Below are 15,966 nucleotides of genomic sequence, written 5' to 3' on the forward strand. Positions count from 1 at the left end.
GCTTTATACAGCTTACCTCTACACCTACCCATGCTAATATAATGCCCAACTCCAGCTCACTTATTGACTGGATATGTCTCAGACCCACATAAATATCACAATCCTGAAACCCTGCCTGACTCCCTAAGTGGTCACTCTGCAGTAAAAGTTATAAGATACTCTCCATACTTCTCCAGACCACATAGATACATTGAATCTCACAAGTTATCCAGCTTTGACCTTGAAATTTTTAATACCCTCCTCTCCAAAATAAATTGGATTTTCTGATCAGTCTCCCTCTTGACGAAGCAGTAAACACATTCAACAAAACTTTCCTAAATATTCTTAACTCACTGGCTCCCTTACGCACTATACGTGTCAAATTTAACATAAGTCTGTGGTTAACTAATACTACCTGTCTTTTGATGAAAACTAGAGATAGTTGTAGCTCCCCGTTCACTTAAAGAAATATAAGAGCTCAGAGACCTTGCAAAAGAAAACATAAACAAAGACAAAAAAGATTTCTATAATAACCCACCCTCTTCACAAAGACTAAATCCCAAGAAATTCTGGCACTCAATAAATCATATACTAAACCCTGCTAACCCCTCATCTACTAATCCCTGCCCAACAAATACATCCCAAGAGACTGCCTTCATCTTCAATTCCTACTTTATTGATCTATTAGTAAGATGATAAATCCTGTCCTCTAATTCTGACCTGAAATACCCACCAGATCCATTTTCAAGTCAGACCGGTACTATCATATTTTCCCTTAAACCAATATCTACCAGCTATATCAAATCTCTTCTTCCTAAACTCCTGTTCTGCATCGGCTTTTACCACCAATGCTGTCTCCACATAGAAAATTTGGAAGATATCACTGTCATGGATGCTAAGAACATCTTAGTATATTTAATGCAAGAAGGTGTTTAAAATTTAAAAATGGAAATTTGCACTTACATGCTAATTTTTCCATGAATTGAAGAGTTTGTTTGGGATAACCACTTACCCATGGATATTGGAAACATTTGGTGACTTTCAGACCAGGGATCCTCCCCATATGAAGACTAGGAGAAAAGATGAAAATCCAAAACTAACATCTTGAGAGGTGCAAGCCCCAGAAATTGGTGTCTGCTGTCGTTAAATGAGTAACTGTTTTTTTTTTTTTTTTTTGGTTCTGGGAGTTGACCTTGTTGAATTGGCCACTGACCAATGCCCTCTGATGGGCAAACCAGTAGTAGTTCTTTGGAACTCTGTTGCTGAGGCAAGGATGATCTTTGTTTGCTTTTTTTATTTTACAATGGAAGCACTTGATAAAACTGCTAGTTTTTATTAAGACTGACAGTAGCAGACTTGGGTGCATGATTGTATTTGTTGTTATAAGGCTGACTGTGAAAAACTGAATAGTTCTTCACCACATCACCAGCTATTTTCATCGTTGAGCTGTAGAGGACAATAGTGAATGGTTCAGTATTTATTCAGTATATTACAAGACAGTTTTCTTTTTACATATACTAAACTTTTGCAGATTGAGGGCCAATATGTACCTGTGTAAGCAAGGAAATACTATGGGATAGGGCATCCCAGTGTCACAGTTTCATATGTAGATTTGAACTTGCAGTTTGGGTGGGCAAGAAAGTCAAAAAACAGTGCTACTGGTTTGAAAGGAAAAATCATTCTGTTGCTTTTAAATGTGTAGTGTTGGTGACTGTACTAGTACTGCACATTGTCTATACTGTATAATTCTTTCATTCCTGATATGCACTTTATCCTTTTCTGGGACTCCGATATTTTGTACAAATATCTGTATGCTGGTCATTTAGAGGTATTTTGATAAACACTGCAGCTGGCATCAGTCCAAGCACAACTTGATAACAGAATTTCCCATGCTTTTTTTTTTTTTTTTTTTTTTTTATAGATTGTACGGACACTGTGCCTATTCTTGACTCCTGCAGAAAGAAAGTGTTCTAGGTTTTGCAGAAATGAATCTTCTTTTAAATACGATTCTGGTCTTTTTGTTCAGGGTCTTCTGAGGGTAAGAACTGACTAATATCTAAAACTGTGTGGATTTTATTGTAGCATAAACAGATTGTGTAAATGCAAATGTACATATTTATATTTATTCATGTTTATAATGCAAAAAAATTGGGTGGCGCAGTGGTGCAGCGGTAAGGTCACCTCAGAGCAAGAGGTTCTCCCGTTCGACTCTTGGAGTCTGCATGTCCTCCCTGCATTCTTGTTGGTTTCCTCCCATGTTATAAAGATGTCTGCTTGGAGCGTTTCTCCCTGGGCCTTAGCTGAAAATTGGCATTGTTCCAAGTCAGATTTTCCTGGTAAACAAATGTTAAATAAATAAATAATTATGCTGGTGTTAAATTAAAAGCAGAAAGTATATGCATTTTTAACATGTGAACATATTCAAATATTTAAAAAAAAAATGATTTTTTTTATACTTATTTTGTTCACTTTCATCCTGACAAGCCTGCGTATCAGGTGATCCTCCCTTTACTTCGAACATTGTAGTAACAGATGCAACAGTGAAGTTTTCTGTCAGAGCATTTATTGGCTTAGTGTGTACCACTAAATAAATGCCATTATATTACAAAATGCATTTTCCCCCACTACAATGATGTTTAAAATTATTTAAAAAATACACATCCCACTTTTCAACCCACACATCATGTTGCTTCTGCTTCCTAAATTAAATGTTGTACTTAACGATGTTCATCCTTAGTGGCATTTTGGGTTGTCTGCCAAGGTAATCCATTACTGGCCAGCTTTCAAAATCTCAGACTCCCCTTCCTGTCTCTACATGTGACAGCTGGTTGACTGAGCATATCCTGTGAAGGAAGCCCTCAGCTGTGACTGGAAATGAGTGTTCAATCTTTTTGCCATCCAAAGAAGAAAGAAATGACTCTTCACTGGATCCAGTGCTAATATTTTTTTCCTTCCTGCTCAGATAAGCCCCATTGGGGTCCCCTTCCTTGCAATTTATTATTAGATTTATTCTCATTGTTCTGTCCTTATGTCTATTAAAAAAATAATAATATTTTATTATTGTCAGTGTTTGCAGTAATTCCTCTGGGAATTTCTGCTTGTAGCAGCGTTTATTTGGCTTCTGTCATTGACAAATGCATGTTTACTGTTTCTGTGGAAAATTTTCAGCATTACTCTCAGAAGTGCAGTTTGTGTACTCTGTTAGATACTAGAGGCCTGTCTTCAGTGTTGTTTCTTTGCTTTATTTTCATCTTTTGACAGGAAAATATTGCAGAGCTCGGATTTTCTCAGCATTTGTATATCATTTAGTGTTATATGTATGACTGTTCTGTGTGTTTTTAGCATTGGATCGTGAGATTTACCTCAAGTTAATTTTTTTGCTTATACTGTGGAGATTTTACTCTCTCTGATGGGTAAATATAGATCTGATGTTGTAAATCTTTATTCATTCCTTACTGTTAGGACTTTGGTTCCATCCTCGGAACCGACACGGCCGTTACCAAGCTCACACCAGCCAAAAATCTCTCAGCTAAGGCCTACCCATAATGCCCCTCTCATAGTCTCTTCAGATCTCATTGCCATGTTCCTTGTCAGACATGCCAAGTCTTCTCTCAAGCTAAGTGGCATGGTTTTTGTGATTTTGATATATAATTACCTTCCTCTTAAGTATATATGTATATTTTTTTGTTTCCTCTCTAAAACCTACACTGTACCTTTCAGTAGCTCTTTTCTTACCATCGTTGGTACTGTCCCTCTCCCCTACCTTTGGTAGGCCCTTTCCTACCACTTTGTGGTATTTCTTAGTACCATTGTTGGTACTCCTCCTTTTTCTGTTAAAAAAAAAAAAAATGCTTCTTCTTGAACCTCGCTGTTGCTGTTTTGGTTAAATTGTAGATCTGAAGTAGTTTACTTCATTTGGTCTTCAACCTGTGGGATACCGGATCCGTATCTGATCCGAACCGGCAATCTTAATAGCATCTGCTTCGCGCTCCAAGCTCCTCCACTTACCCATAATACACATCCACTACCTTCCAGCCCCCAGATCTTGTTTGCTGTGGCTAGCTGAAGCATCATGATCTCCAGAGCTCCGGGTAGTAAGTGGGTTTAAAGTCTTTAGAAAGTCTTTTCTCCTCTACTATAATTAGGTTATTGATAGTGTAGGTTTCCCTTCTCCTCCCCTCGCATGGTGTGTCGCGTTATCTACCTTTAGTGTTGTTTAGCTTAGTTTTAGTAGTTTGTCAGTGTATTGCTTCCCCTCCCCCTCTGTGTGTTCTGTGTGTGTGTGGTGAGTTGTGTTCAGTGAGAAAAACAATACTTACTTTTTTGTTGTTTTTTTCCACTGTTGTTATGGCTCATAAGCCCATGTTTAAAAGATGCACTGAGTGTGGCCATAAGTTGTCCCCTGCGGATGGCCACACTCTTTGTGTAATGTGCTCGGCATGGCCTACCTTAGTACAGACTGCACTATATGTGCGGGTTTTAACCTGAATGCAATTAAGGACAGGAAGGCTAAGTTGGCCCTGAAAGGCCGCCTTCCCTCTTCTAAGGTGGTTGCCTCGTCTTCCGCTTCGGTCACAGCGACTGCTGTGGCCTCCTCTCCTTCTTCTCTTGCCCTTACTTCTCCTCCCTCCCAGGCTGGGACTCAACCTCCTGTGTCAAAGCCTGTGGAAGCGGAGCGGAAAAGGGGCAGGGAGAATTAGAGAGTGCCAAGACCAAGGTCTGAGAAATGCAAGAGGTGTCCGGACCTCCCTTCACTGGTTAAGACTACTAGGATCTGTGACTCTTCTTGGTTCCTATCTCCGAGGTTTTCCCCGGAACCGGAGGAGACACGCTCTACTTCTAGTACTGTGATCTAAGGATAGATTTAGTCAGGGGGTTGACGCCGATGGTACCTGCTTTCTCGATGCCGACAGCTGCCTGGAGAGAGATGAGCTGATCTCGGAGCCGGAGCCTGGGTGTCTGATGCTAGGCAGTGTAACTTTTTTCATCAGCTCCGTCTTTGTTGGGCCAAGTTTTCTCCCTCAGAGCTCCATCCACTTTAGGCCCAGTTCCGATTCTCTCATCAGACCCGGGAAGACCGGCCTCCTTATTGGTTCCACAGGAGGTTCGCTCTCCCTCAGCGTTCATGGTAGAAAATGTTCTGTCCGTTGGATCGAGACCCCTGACTGTCTCCTCGGACTCCGTCAAGACCCAGTCAGATCTTTCTATGATTCCCATCATTTTAGCAGAGGGACAGCCCATGCTCAAAGACCCCCAGACGGTTCCCCATGAGGAACATGTGGCTTGCGAGTGCCCTCCCCCAGAGAGCCCCACCGGGGATGTGCCTCACAAGCATACGTACAAGAGGAGGCACTTGGACTCCCCCAAGTCCCTCACCGAGGATATGGACTTGGATGATGGGGAGGGCTCCCCCAGGTCACCTCCCGAGGATGTCTCCTTTGGAGGCATCATGGAAATCCTTCACCAACAGGGAGGTTGGTCTGCCCGCAAACCGTCTTCTGACGAGTCCGTGTTCCTGGAGGCTTTCGGCATGTGCCCATCTACTTCCTGGGTGCCCCCTCCTGCAGATCCCTTGGTGGACCTAGTCACCTCACGGGCATGGCAGGAGCCGGACACTGTGGAACCAATTCCCAAAAGGCCTGACAAGATTTTGAGTCAACCTTCTGATAGGTCAGCACGGAACAAGGGCTGCCCCATAGATGCTATGGTGGTAGCAGCAGCCACAAAGAAGGAACTATCCCAGGAGAGTTCCTCGGTTCATCCTCTTGACCAAGAGTCATGGGTGATGGACTGCTTAGGGAAATGGGTTTACGCTTCAGCTAACTTTTCTATTAGGGCTTTGAACTACCTGGCACATGTCACGAGACTCCAACGCAACCTGTTAATGGTGCTGGCAGAGTCTCCTCCTAAGTCCATGTCGCAGGAGGACAGAGACTTATTCTCTGCGAGGATGGCCACTTTGAAAGCAGTCTCCAACATGTCCATGTGACTCTTCAAATGCTACTGAAGGAGTGGCTAGGGCGGCTGGGTCCGGCATGTCCATGAGACGCAACACCTTGCTCAGACTATGTCAATTCTCGGAACCTTTCAAGGCGTCCTTTGCCAGTGCCCCTTATAATGGCTCTACTCTTTTTGGTAAGACCGTCAAAGAGACGTTTCTCCAGAGTGAGAAGGGCGGGAAGACACTGTCTGCTGTCAGGATCCGCTTCTCTAAGCCTCAAAGGTCCTTTTCCCGGAACCAGAGAGGGCAAAAGAAGATGTGGTCCGTAAGTCGTAGTATTCCCGGGACACTCAGGGCTCTTGTTCCCCCAGAGACGGGGGACAAAATGGATGCCGGCCCAGAGGCAGAGGGGGTCTGAGGAATTTTGGGTCTTGAGAACCTTTTTCGGACAGACCTGGACAGCAACCCTGAAGGGTGGCCCGACTGCTCTACTCTGGACACAGTCAGGGGACGATTGTCCTTTCCTTCCTTTTGCTCTTTTTTGTTGGATGTTTTTGGATTTGACGATTGTCCTTTCACCTGGTGGCATGGGAGTCCATAACATCAGACCGCTGGGTGCTTCAGATCATATCCAAAGGATACTTTATACCCTTTGTATGTCCTCCTAACTCTCCCAAACACCTCCTGGACGTACCACCCACGTAAAGGGAGGCAGCAGCACAGGAAATTTCCAAGCTGTTAAAAAGAGAGCCATCGAAACCAATCCCCCCAGATCAGTCCGGATCAGGTTTCTACTCCAGGTTCGTTTTGGTGCCAAAGAAGACAGGGGACTTAAGGCCCATTCTGGACCTATCTACCCTGAACCTGTCAGTTGCCAAAGAGATGTTCTGGATGGTCACACTACAGTCCATCATGCCATACCTGCAAGAGAGCAACTGGATGTGCTCGTTAGACCTCCAGGATGCTTACTATCACATAAAAATGCACAGAAGCTCGAGGAGATTCCTCCGCTTCCGGCTAGGAGTCGATCATTACCAGTTTCGAGCCCTACCCTTTAGTCTCACCACAGCCCCCAGGGTGTTCACCAAAGTGATGGCAGTGGTAGCAGCTTACCTGAGGCTTTAGGGGATTCAGGTCTATCCATACCTAGATGATTGGCTCCTCACTGATCCCACCCAAGCGTCTACTCTCTCAAACTAGGCATTACTTCTTAACACTTGCCCTACATTTGGGGATCACATTCATTGCATACAAATCACTACTAGATCCTGTCCAAGTGATAGACTACATTGGTGCAAGAATAGATACATTACAGTGCAAAATCTTTCTGACCTCAGAGAGAGTACAGTACCTGAAGATGCATGTCTCTCTAATCTACAATTCTCCTCTTCCAGCAGCAGAATCAGTGTTGAGGGCTCTAGGTTCAATGGTGGTGACCATAATGCTTCTCCCGTGTGCCCAATTACATATGAGAATTCTACAGTGGACACTAGCTGTACAATGGTCCCTGTTGGAACTTCCATTGTCGTATCTGATACAACTAAGTCGAGTCTGTCGGTCGTCCCTCATATGGCGGATGTGTTTTCCGGACATCTTGGAGGGATAACGCTTCATTCCAGCCCCTGCCCATGCCCCAGTGACTACGGATGCCTCCCAACTCGGGTGGGGGGGGGCATTGTTCGGGCAGGACAGTCCAAAGCCTGTGGTCCCATATAGAGACCAGCTTGTACATAAACGTTCTAGAAATGAGGGCGGCCCTTTTAGCATTGCAGGCCCTTCATGCTTTTTTTCCTCTGGGCACTGTTGCAATTCAGTCAGACAACGTGTCAGTGGTCTGGTATATCAACAAACAGGGAGGGACCAGGTCCTACCCCCCTTTGTTGCGAGGCCATGAGAATGTGGGAATGGGTGATCTCCACCGGTCGTTTTCTTATCGCGATGCACATTCCAGGACAGTTCAACATTCTAGCGGACAGGTTAAGTCGGACTATTATGTTTTTCGCTCTGAATCCCCTGCTGGGGGAGTTCCCCAGAGATGCTGTAGTCCATGCTTGGCCTCCTGATCTTCTGTATGCTTACCCTGCAGTACCTCTTATTCCGAGGTTTCTACAGAAAGCTTGTTGACTGGGGAGCAAAGGGATCCTCATTGCCCTGTTTTGGCCTCGCCAGGTATGGTTTTCCTTCCTTTGTTCTCATCTTCTGGCTCCACCTTGGATATTGGATCCCATTCAGGATCTGATTTCACATCCATCGGGGGTTCCTCATCCAAACCTGGACAGTTTAAAGCTCACGACTTGGCTGCTCCAGTTCCCATGATTGCTAGGACTCCTGGATTATCCACCTCAGTTAGGTCTATTTTGGTGGCTGCTCATAAGTCGTGTACCAGAAAGGTTTATCGCAGTAAATGGAAACGTTTTTCTTTTTGGGACTCTCCAAGGAGTTTAGGCCCCTTCACGTCTCCTATTCCTGCCATTCTTGAGTTTCTAGCTGACATTTTTCAACAAGGAACTAGTTCCTCTACTGTTAAGGTTCAATTGACTACTATTTCTCATTTTCGTGTGGATGAGAATTTTGCCTCTATAGCCTCCTCCAGACTATGTAAAGCCTTTATCAAAGGGACTTTTCTGATGTTATGTGATCCTATCTCGCCTACATTCTGTACTGTTGGGTTCGGAGCCGATCTTCGGCTCCGACTCTGCACGCTATACTATAGAGCGAAGTCTCTAATTGGCTGAGCTATTCTACATCCCAGGATGCACCACCACTACTTCCCCAGATCTCATTTGCCGCTTGATAGCAATAGACGTGGTCTCGACTTGGCTGGGCTAAGTACTCTTTACTGACAAGTTTTCTGTCAGAATTTCTCTTTTTCACCCAAAAGCTGTTTTAACAGCTACTTATCACTTGTTGAGTGTTTTTTGTGAGGAAAGTTGTGTGAATTTTCGTAGCGTTAGGTTCCCGCTTTTATTGGTAGGGGTTTCCTTGCGCTCTAGTTCAGAATTTTTGTGTTGTTAAAATTGTTGTTAAATTTTTTGTGTGGTACTTGTTCCTCTAACATCTAGGTCCCGTTTTAGTTTGAGGGGCCTTGCCCTCGCACTCTGTTAGAGAGTTGTTATAGTTTTACCTGTCTGTCTGTTTCTGAGCTTATAGGTCGAATCCTGCTTAAGTTAGAGGGATTTGGCTCTCAGTGCTTACTTTTTGTCCCTAGTTGGTTTTTGGTGTCTTTCTAGTGATGTCGAAAGAACATAGACCTTCGGGTTTTAAAAAATGTACCAAGTGTGGGTACAAGATGTCTGTAACGGATGATCACTCGCTGTGTGTTTATTGCTTAGGGCCTAAGCACCTTCAAGAGTCGTGCAGTGTATGCCACGCCTTTTCTTCCCGTGTCCTCCAAGAGAGGAAAAACAAATTGATATTGAAAGGGATGATCACCCTTTCCTTTGAGGAGGCTTTATCTTCTTCCCCCTCTCCTTCCAGGAAGAAGAAGTCTTCGGCTCCGACCAGTCCGTCGGAGCCGACAGCAAAGAAATCAAGGCAGGCTTCCCTGTCGGCTCCACGGACTTGGGAGCCGAGGTCGGAACGGTCTGCCTCGGTGCCTCCAGCCTCGACTCCTCTGTCCTCGGAGCCGAGCGCTCGAGCATCGAGAGGTGGGTCACCTTCTTCGGCTCCAATGGTTTCGGAGCCGAGAAAAGTCGCACACTCAGACTCTTCTACCTCGGCGCCGAAGTCCCCGTCTGCTCCGAGGGAAATTACTGTGCTGGTGGAATCTCCCTCGGCGCCGATACTACTTGAGACTATTCGGAGCCCGTCCCCCAGTCTTTCGGAACTGGTGGAGAAGTCAACTCGGGCCCGATCGGTCTCTTCTCGGTCCTCGAGGATGTCCGATTCTGATATTGACAGGGTGCTTCAAAGGCTGTTTCAGTCTCCAGTCTTCCAAAAGTTAGTCTCGGCTCCAGCCCAGTCGGCTCCGGAGCCGATTGTCCACCCTGTTGTCTTGGTTCCTCCTCCAACAGCCTCTGCACCGTTTGGGGTCGGTGCTGGTGTAGCCGGTGGAGGTTTTCGGGTCGGCTCCGACCCTTACTCCAACCCCGACCTTTGGGTCGGAGTTCGGTACACGGACCTCCTCGGTTGGCCCCGGGGGTGACGCTTCGGGTCCGATGCTGTCGGTTCCGAGCCTCCCTCTCGGTGCGTCGGCTGAGGGAGTGCCTTCTACCGTTGTGGCCTCGGGGGTCGGACCTTCCCAGGACTCGGGGGGGGGGGGGGTCCGGCCTTCAGGGCCACGAGGAGTGCTTTAGCCAAATCTTCCTTGGCTACCTCCACCATCTCTCCAACACCTTCCCTTGGCATGGAGACTTGTTCCTTTGTTGTCCCCCTGTCTCAAGACAGCGGAGCCCTGGGGCCTGAGGTCACCCCCATTGGGGATTCCTCCCTTCCTGGGGGTCCTTCCGAGGCGTCTTCGGAGGAACCTCCCAGGAAGAGACAGTGTAAGAGGAAGCACGTCGACTCGGCTGATGAGTCTCTCACCTCGGACACCAACCTCGATGATGCGGAGGGGTCCCCCAAGTCGTCCTCGGATGATGTCTCCTTTGTGGACATCTTAGAAATCGTGAAGCAACGAGGCGACTGGCAGTCCAAACCCCCTTCCGCTGAGGAGTCGGTCTTCCTCAAGGCCTTCGGGGCTCAGCCTTCCGCCTCCTGGGTGTCTCCGCCCTTCGATGAGCTCCTGGATTTGATCTCTCGAAGGGCGTGGGAGCACCCGGATTCTGTGGAACCAGTGCCAGCTCGCCCGAATAAATTTCTGTCAGCCCCCCCTGAAAAGGAATTCTTATCTAAAGGTGTGGCCGTAGATGCCCTGGTGGTGGCATCTGCTACCCAGCAAGATGTGGCAGAGGCTTCGACGTCCGTCCATCCTCCTAATAAAGAGTCCAGGAGTATGGATCGTGCGGAAGCGCACCCTTACTTCAGCAGCCTTTACTTTAAGGTCTCTGAATTACCTGACGCACTTCACCAGACTTCAGAGGGATCTGGTCAAGGAGCTTTCAGATACCCTCTCTGGTAACCTACCTGAGCAGCTGGCCCAGACGGTTAGCTCTCAGTTGGCTACCTTGTCATCAATATCGAACTCGTCCATGAGGCTCATTTCATATGCGGCCGAAGGGGCGAGTAGAGCGGCGGGTACAGGTGTTGCTCTACGGAGACAAGCCTGGCTCCGCGTGTGTCATTTTGCGGAGGCCTTCAAGTCTTCCTTTGCCAATGCTCCCTTTGATGGGTCCTCCTTGTTTGGACCCAAGGTAAAGGACACCTTGACCCGCTGTGAACAAGAGGGTAAGACTGCCGTAGGGGCACGGTTTTCCACTCCCTTCTGGCCTTATCCCAAGGCTAGAAGAGGGGGGAAAATGTGGTTCGGCAAATCTCAGAAGACTTACCCCTCACAGCAGGATGATCCCCCTTCTAGAGGCAGAGGGGGGGGGAATTTTTCAGGAAGACGCCGTCCCAGAGGCAGCAGAGGCCCCCGCAACACTGGAGACCGCGAGTCCTTTCGTTGCTCCTCAACCTTCCAGCATCCCTAAAGGATTGCCCGACTGCGCCGCTCCGGAGCCAGTCGGGGGTCGTTTTTCGAGGCACCTAAAGGCCTGGGAGAATATCACTCAGGACCGATGGGTGCTCCGGATCATTGCCGGAGGGTACAACATCCCCTTTTCTCAGCCCCCCCAACTATCCCGGAAAATCCCGGACCCACCACCCAGTCAACGGGATCTCGCAGCCATCGAAATTTCAAAGCTGCTTCAAAAAGGAGTCATCCAATCGGTCCCCGAAGACCAGACCGGATTAGGGACTTACTCAAGATTCTTTTTGGTGCCAAAAAAGACCGGGGACATGAGGCCCATCTTGGATCTAAGCAAGCTCAACCGTTCTGTCAAGAAGTCCAAGTTCCGGATGGTCACCTTACAATCCATTCTCCCGCTGCTGGAGAAAGGTGTTTGGATGTGCTCCATAGATCTCAAGGACGCCTATTATCACATCCTGATAGATCAGGCGTCCAGGAGACACTTGCGCTTCAACCTGGGAGACAGTCATTTCCAGTTCCGTGCACTGCCCTCTGGTCTCACCACAGCCCCCAGGGTGTTCACCAAATGTTTGGCGGTGGTGACTGCTCACCTGAGAAGTCTAGGATTCCAGGTGTTTCCATACCTAGACGACTGGCTCGTAACTGCCACCTCCAGGCGTCTACTCTTACAAAACCTAGCAGCCACTATTTCTCTAGGCAACTCCCTAGGAATCACCTTCAATTGGGCAAAGTCTGTGTTGCTGCCATCTCAGCGCATACGGTTTATCGGAGTAGAGATAGACTCAAAGCAAATGCGGGTCTATCTTCCTACAGAGAGGATAGAAACATTACAATCTCAAGTCCGAGCATTGCTCTTCAAACACCGAGCCCCAGCAAGGATGGTCCTACAACTGTTGGGTTCCATGTCGGCTACCGTTCTCCTAGTTCCCTTAGCAAGATTGCACATGAGGATTCTCCAGTGGCTCCTGTCAGTCCAGTGGTCGTATCAGGACCTCCCTCTCAGTCACCTCATTATAATCACGGAGACGTGCAAACAGGACCTCCGTTGGTGGCTTCTGTCCTCCAACCTGGATCAGGGACGACCCTTCGTTCCTCCTCCTCCAATGGCCACTTTGACTACGGACGCCTCCCAGACGGGTGGGGGGGACATTACCTGGGCAGGTCAGTCCAAGGCAAGTGGCACCCCGACGAGAGTTCCCTACACATCAACATACTGGAAATGAGGGCGGTGCTTCTATCGCTACAAGCACTACACAGTTACCTCCCCCAGGGCATGATTGCCGTTCAGTCCGACAACATGTCAGTAGTCTGGTACCTGAACAAGCAGGGAGGGACCAGGTCCTACCCTCTTTGCAGAGAGGCCATGAAAGTATGGCATTGGGCTATTGCAACCAACTGTTTCTTGGTAGCAACACACATTCCGGGGAGATCCAATGTGATAGCCGATGGACTGAGCAGAACTATTCTCTCCCCGCACGAGTGGTCTCTGAATGACAGAGCAGCAACTCAGATCTTCAGAAGATGGGGAACTCCTTGTTGCGACCTCTTTGCAACTCCCCTCAACACGAAATGTCTACAGTTCTTCTCTCTCACCCCAGTTCTGGGGGGGTTTCCCAAAGACGCCCTAGTCCAAGCTTGGCCCACCGGCCTACTGTACACCTTTCCACCGGTTCCCCTTCTTCCCAGGGTGATCCAGAAGGCGATTCACTTGCAGTGCAAGATGATTTTAGTTGCCCCATACTGGCCTCGTCAAGTCTGGCTGCCCTTTCTTCAGAAATACGCACTGGACGGTCCATGGTTCCTGGACCAGGTTCCAGATCTCTTGATCCACCAGTCGGGACAGCTTCATCAGTCCCTTCACTCATTGAGGTTAACAGCTTGGCTCCTCCACTTCCGACTATAGTCAGGAACCAGGTTTTGGACTCGAAGTCATACATATCTTGTCCTCGGCCCACAAGAATTCGACTAAGAAGATGTATAACAGCAAATGGAGGAGATTCGCCATTTGGGCCCAACTCCGGGGATTAGATCCCATTACTGCCCCGGTGTCTGAAGTTTTGAAATTTTTAGCTTCCTTATTCAATCAAGGTTCTTCGGTCTCTACCATTAAGGTTCAATTAGCAGCTATTTCTAATTTTCATGAAAGTATAGACCCACCTTTGATGAGCAATAAGTTGTGTAAAGCCTTCATGAAAGGTGCTGGGCTGCTTCGACCTCCGATTTCTCATCCCGCTCCACCGTGGGATCTTAATTTCGTATTAGGTGCTTTGACCTCTTCCCCCTTCGAACCGGCAGCAACTTGTGACTTGAAATTTCTTTCTTGGAAGACTGCCTTTTTGGTGGCAATTACATCAGCCAGAAGAGTTTCGGAACTTCAAGCCCTATGTGTCAAACCACCGTACCTGGTTTTTCACAAGGATAGAGTATCCCTCAGGCCTAATCCATCCTTTGTTCCCAAAGTTTGTTCTAGTTTTTGTCTTCATCAGTCATTGGAACTCCCAGTTTTCTTCCCCAACTACTCAGACAGAGCGGAATATATCTTCCATTCATTGGATGTTCACAGGCGATTGCGTTTCTACTTAGATAGGACGCACCAAACACAGAAAACAGATCAGTTGTTTGTGTCCTTTTCAGACAATAAATTGGGCAAAGCCGTCACGAAGGTCACTATTGCCAAGTGGATCAGAGACTGTATCAGTCATACTTATTTTCTTTCTAATAGAGAGCTTACAATCACTGTGAAAGCTCATTCTACAAGGGCTATGGCTACTTCAACAGCATTTCATTCTAAGCTTGCCATTAGTGACATTTGTGCTGCGGCTACCTGGTCTTCTCCTCATACCTTTATTTCTCATTACAAATTGGATGTGGCATCTCTGGGGCGAGCTTCCTTCGGTTCCACAGTTCTCAGGAGTGTTTTCCAGTGAGCCACCCAGGAATCAGGTGCTAGGGACGCTGTCCCATCAGTACAGAATGTAGGCGAGATAGGATCACATAACATCTTTTAGTGTTATGTACTTACCATAACTTTAGATGTTTGGGATCCATCTCGCCTACATTCCTAATAACCCACCCTCCTTCCCCCTGCCTTGGAGATCAGAAGAGACCGGACGGTTCAGTTTAGCCGTTTCATCTTGAAACACCTGGCAATGTTATTTCAACTGTCTATGACTGTGTGCATGTGTGCGGACAAACAAGATCTGGGGAAGTAGTGGTGGTGCATCCTGGGATGTAGAATAGCTCAGCCAATTAGAGACTTCGCTCTATAGTATAGCGTGCCGAGTCGGAGGCGAGGATCGGCTCCGAACCCAACAGTACAGAATGTAGGCGAGATGGATCCCAAACATCTAAAGTTATGGTAAGTACATAACTAAAAGTTATGCCCCCTGGTCTAGGATCCAGTTCCTTCATGGAACCTTACCATGGTTCTTCAAACTTTGGTCGCTCCGCCTTTTGAACCCACTGCAACCACAGATCTAAAATTCCTATCCTGGAAAACAGCTTTTCTGGTGGCTATTACCTCTGAGAAAAGGGTCTCAGACCTGCAGGCCCTGTCCATCAAAATTCTTTATATGATTTTCCACAAAGATAGGGTTTCCCTTCGGACCAAACCAGCCTTTCTTCCCAAGGTGGTAGTACCAGTTAATATCAATCAATCCATCAACTTACAAGTCCTCTTTCCTAATTTTACTAACAAGATGGAATACAAACTCCACTTGCTGGATGTTCGTAGACAATTGCAATTCTAATTCCACAGGACAAAAAAGTTCCATATATATGATCAATTGTTTGTATCCTTCTATAAACCCTTCTATCTCCAGGTCACTATTGCTAGATTGATTTCTTCATGTATCCTTCAGGTCTAGAAGGACAGAGACCTGTCTCCTCCGTGTCAGGTGAAAGCTCATTCCACTAGGTCCATGGCTACCTCTGCGGCCTTTTGGTCTAGAGTCTCTTTGGATGATATTTGTTCTGCATCTACTTGGTCCTCATCTCATACATTTATTTCTCATTACAAATTGGATTTGACTTCCAGAAGGAAAGCATCCTTTGGTTCCGCGGTGCTCCGGAGTATCCATCCATGAGGGCCACCCAGGAGTTTAGTAGCTGGGAACTCTGTCCCACAGGTTGAAGACCAAATGAAGTAAACTACTTCAGATAAAGAAGTTGTGTACTCACCATAACATTCCATCTGAGTAGTTCTACTTTACTTGTCTTCAACCGTCCCTCCCTCCTTCCCCTGGACCTTGTCATGTGGACAACCTATGGGCTGCACTTATAGATCTCAAGTATTTTTGTAGGACGGGTTATCAGTATAACTATCAGCAAACTCAATCTGGGGGTTGGAAGGTAGTGGAGGTGTATTATGGGTAAAGGGAAGAGCTTGGAGCTCGGAGCTAGTAAGATTGCCGGCTCGGATCCGGATCCGGTATCCCACAGGCTGAAGACAAATGAAGTAGAACTACTCAAAAGGAAC

The 15,966-nt window shown here is 47.0% G+C and overlaps 1 protein-coding gene across 1 annotated transcript in view; it reads left to right on the forward strand.

Moving 5' to 3' along the window:
* Positions 1-15,966, forward strand: part of C9orf72 (C9orf72-SMCR8 complex subunit) — a 660,311-nt gene that overhangs the window by 274,752 nt on the left and 369,593 nt on the right. The window contains exon 5 of the mRNA XM_044061855.1: positions 1,901-2,017. Coding sequence (XP_043917790.1) covers positions 1,901-2,017 — 117 coding nt within the window. The remainder of the gene's footprint in view (positions 1-1,900; positions 2,018-15,966) is intronic.

Source organism: Protopterus annectens, chromosome 2.part0 (assembly GCF_019279795.1).
Source record: "Protopterus annectens isolate FY-2018-M chromosome 2.part0, PAN1.0, whole genome shotgun sequence".
Taxonomy (NCBI): domain Eukaryota; kingdom Metazoa; phylum Chordata; order Ceratodontiformes; family Protopteridae; genus Protopterus; species Protopterus annectens.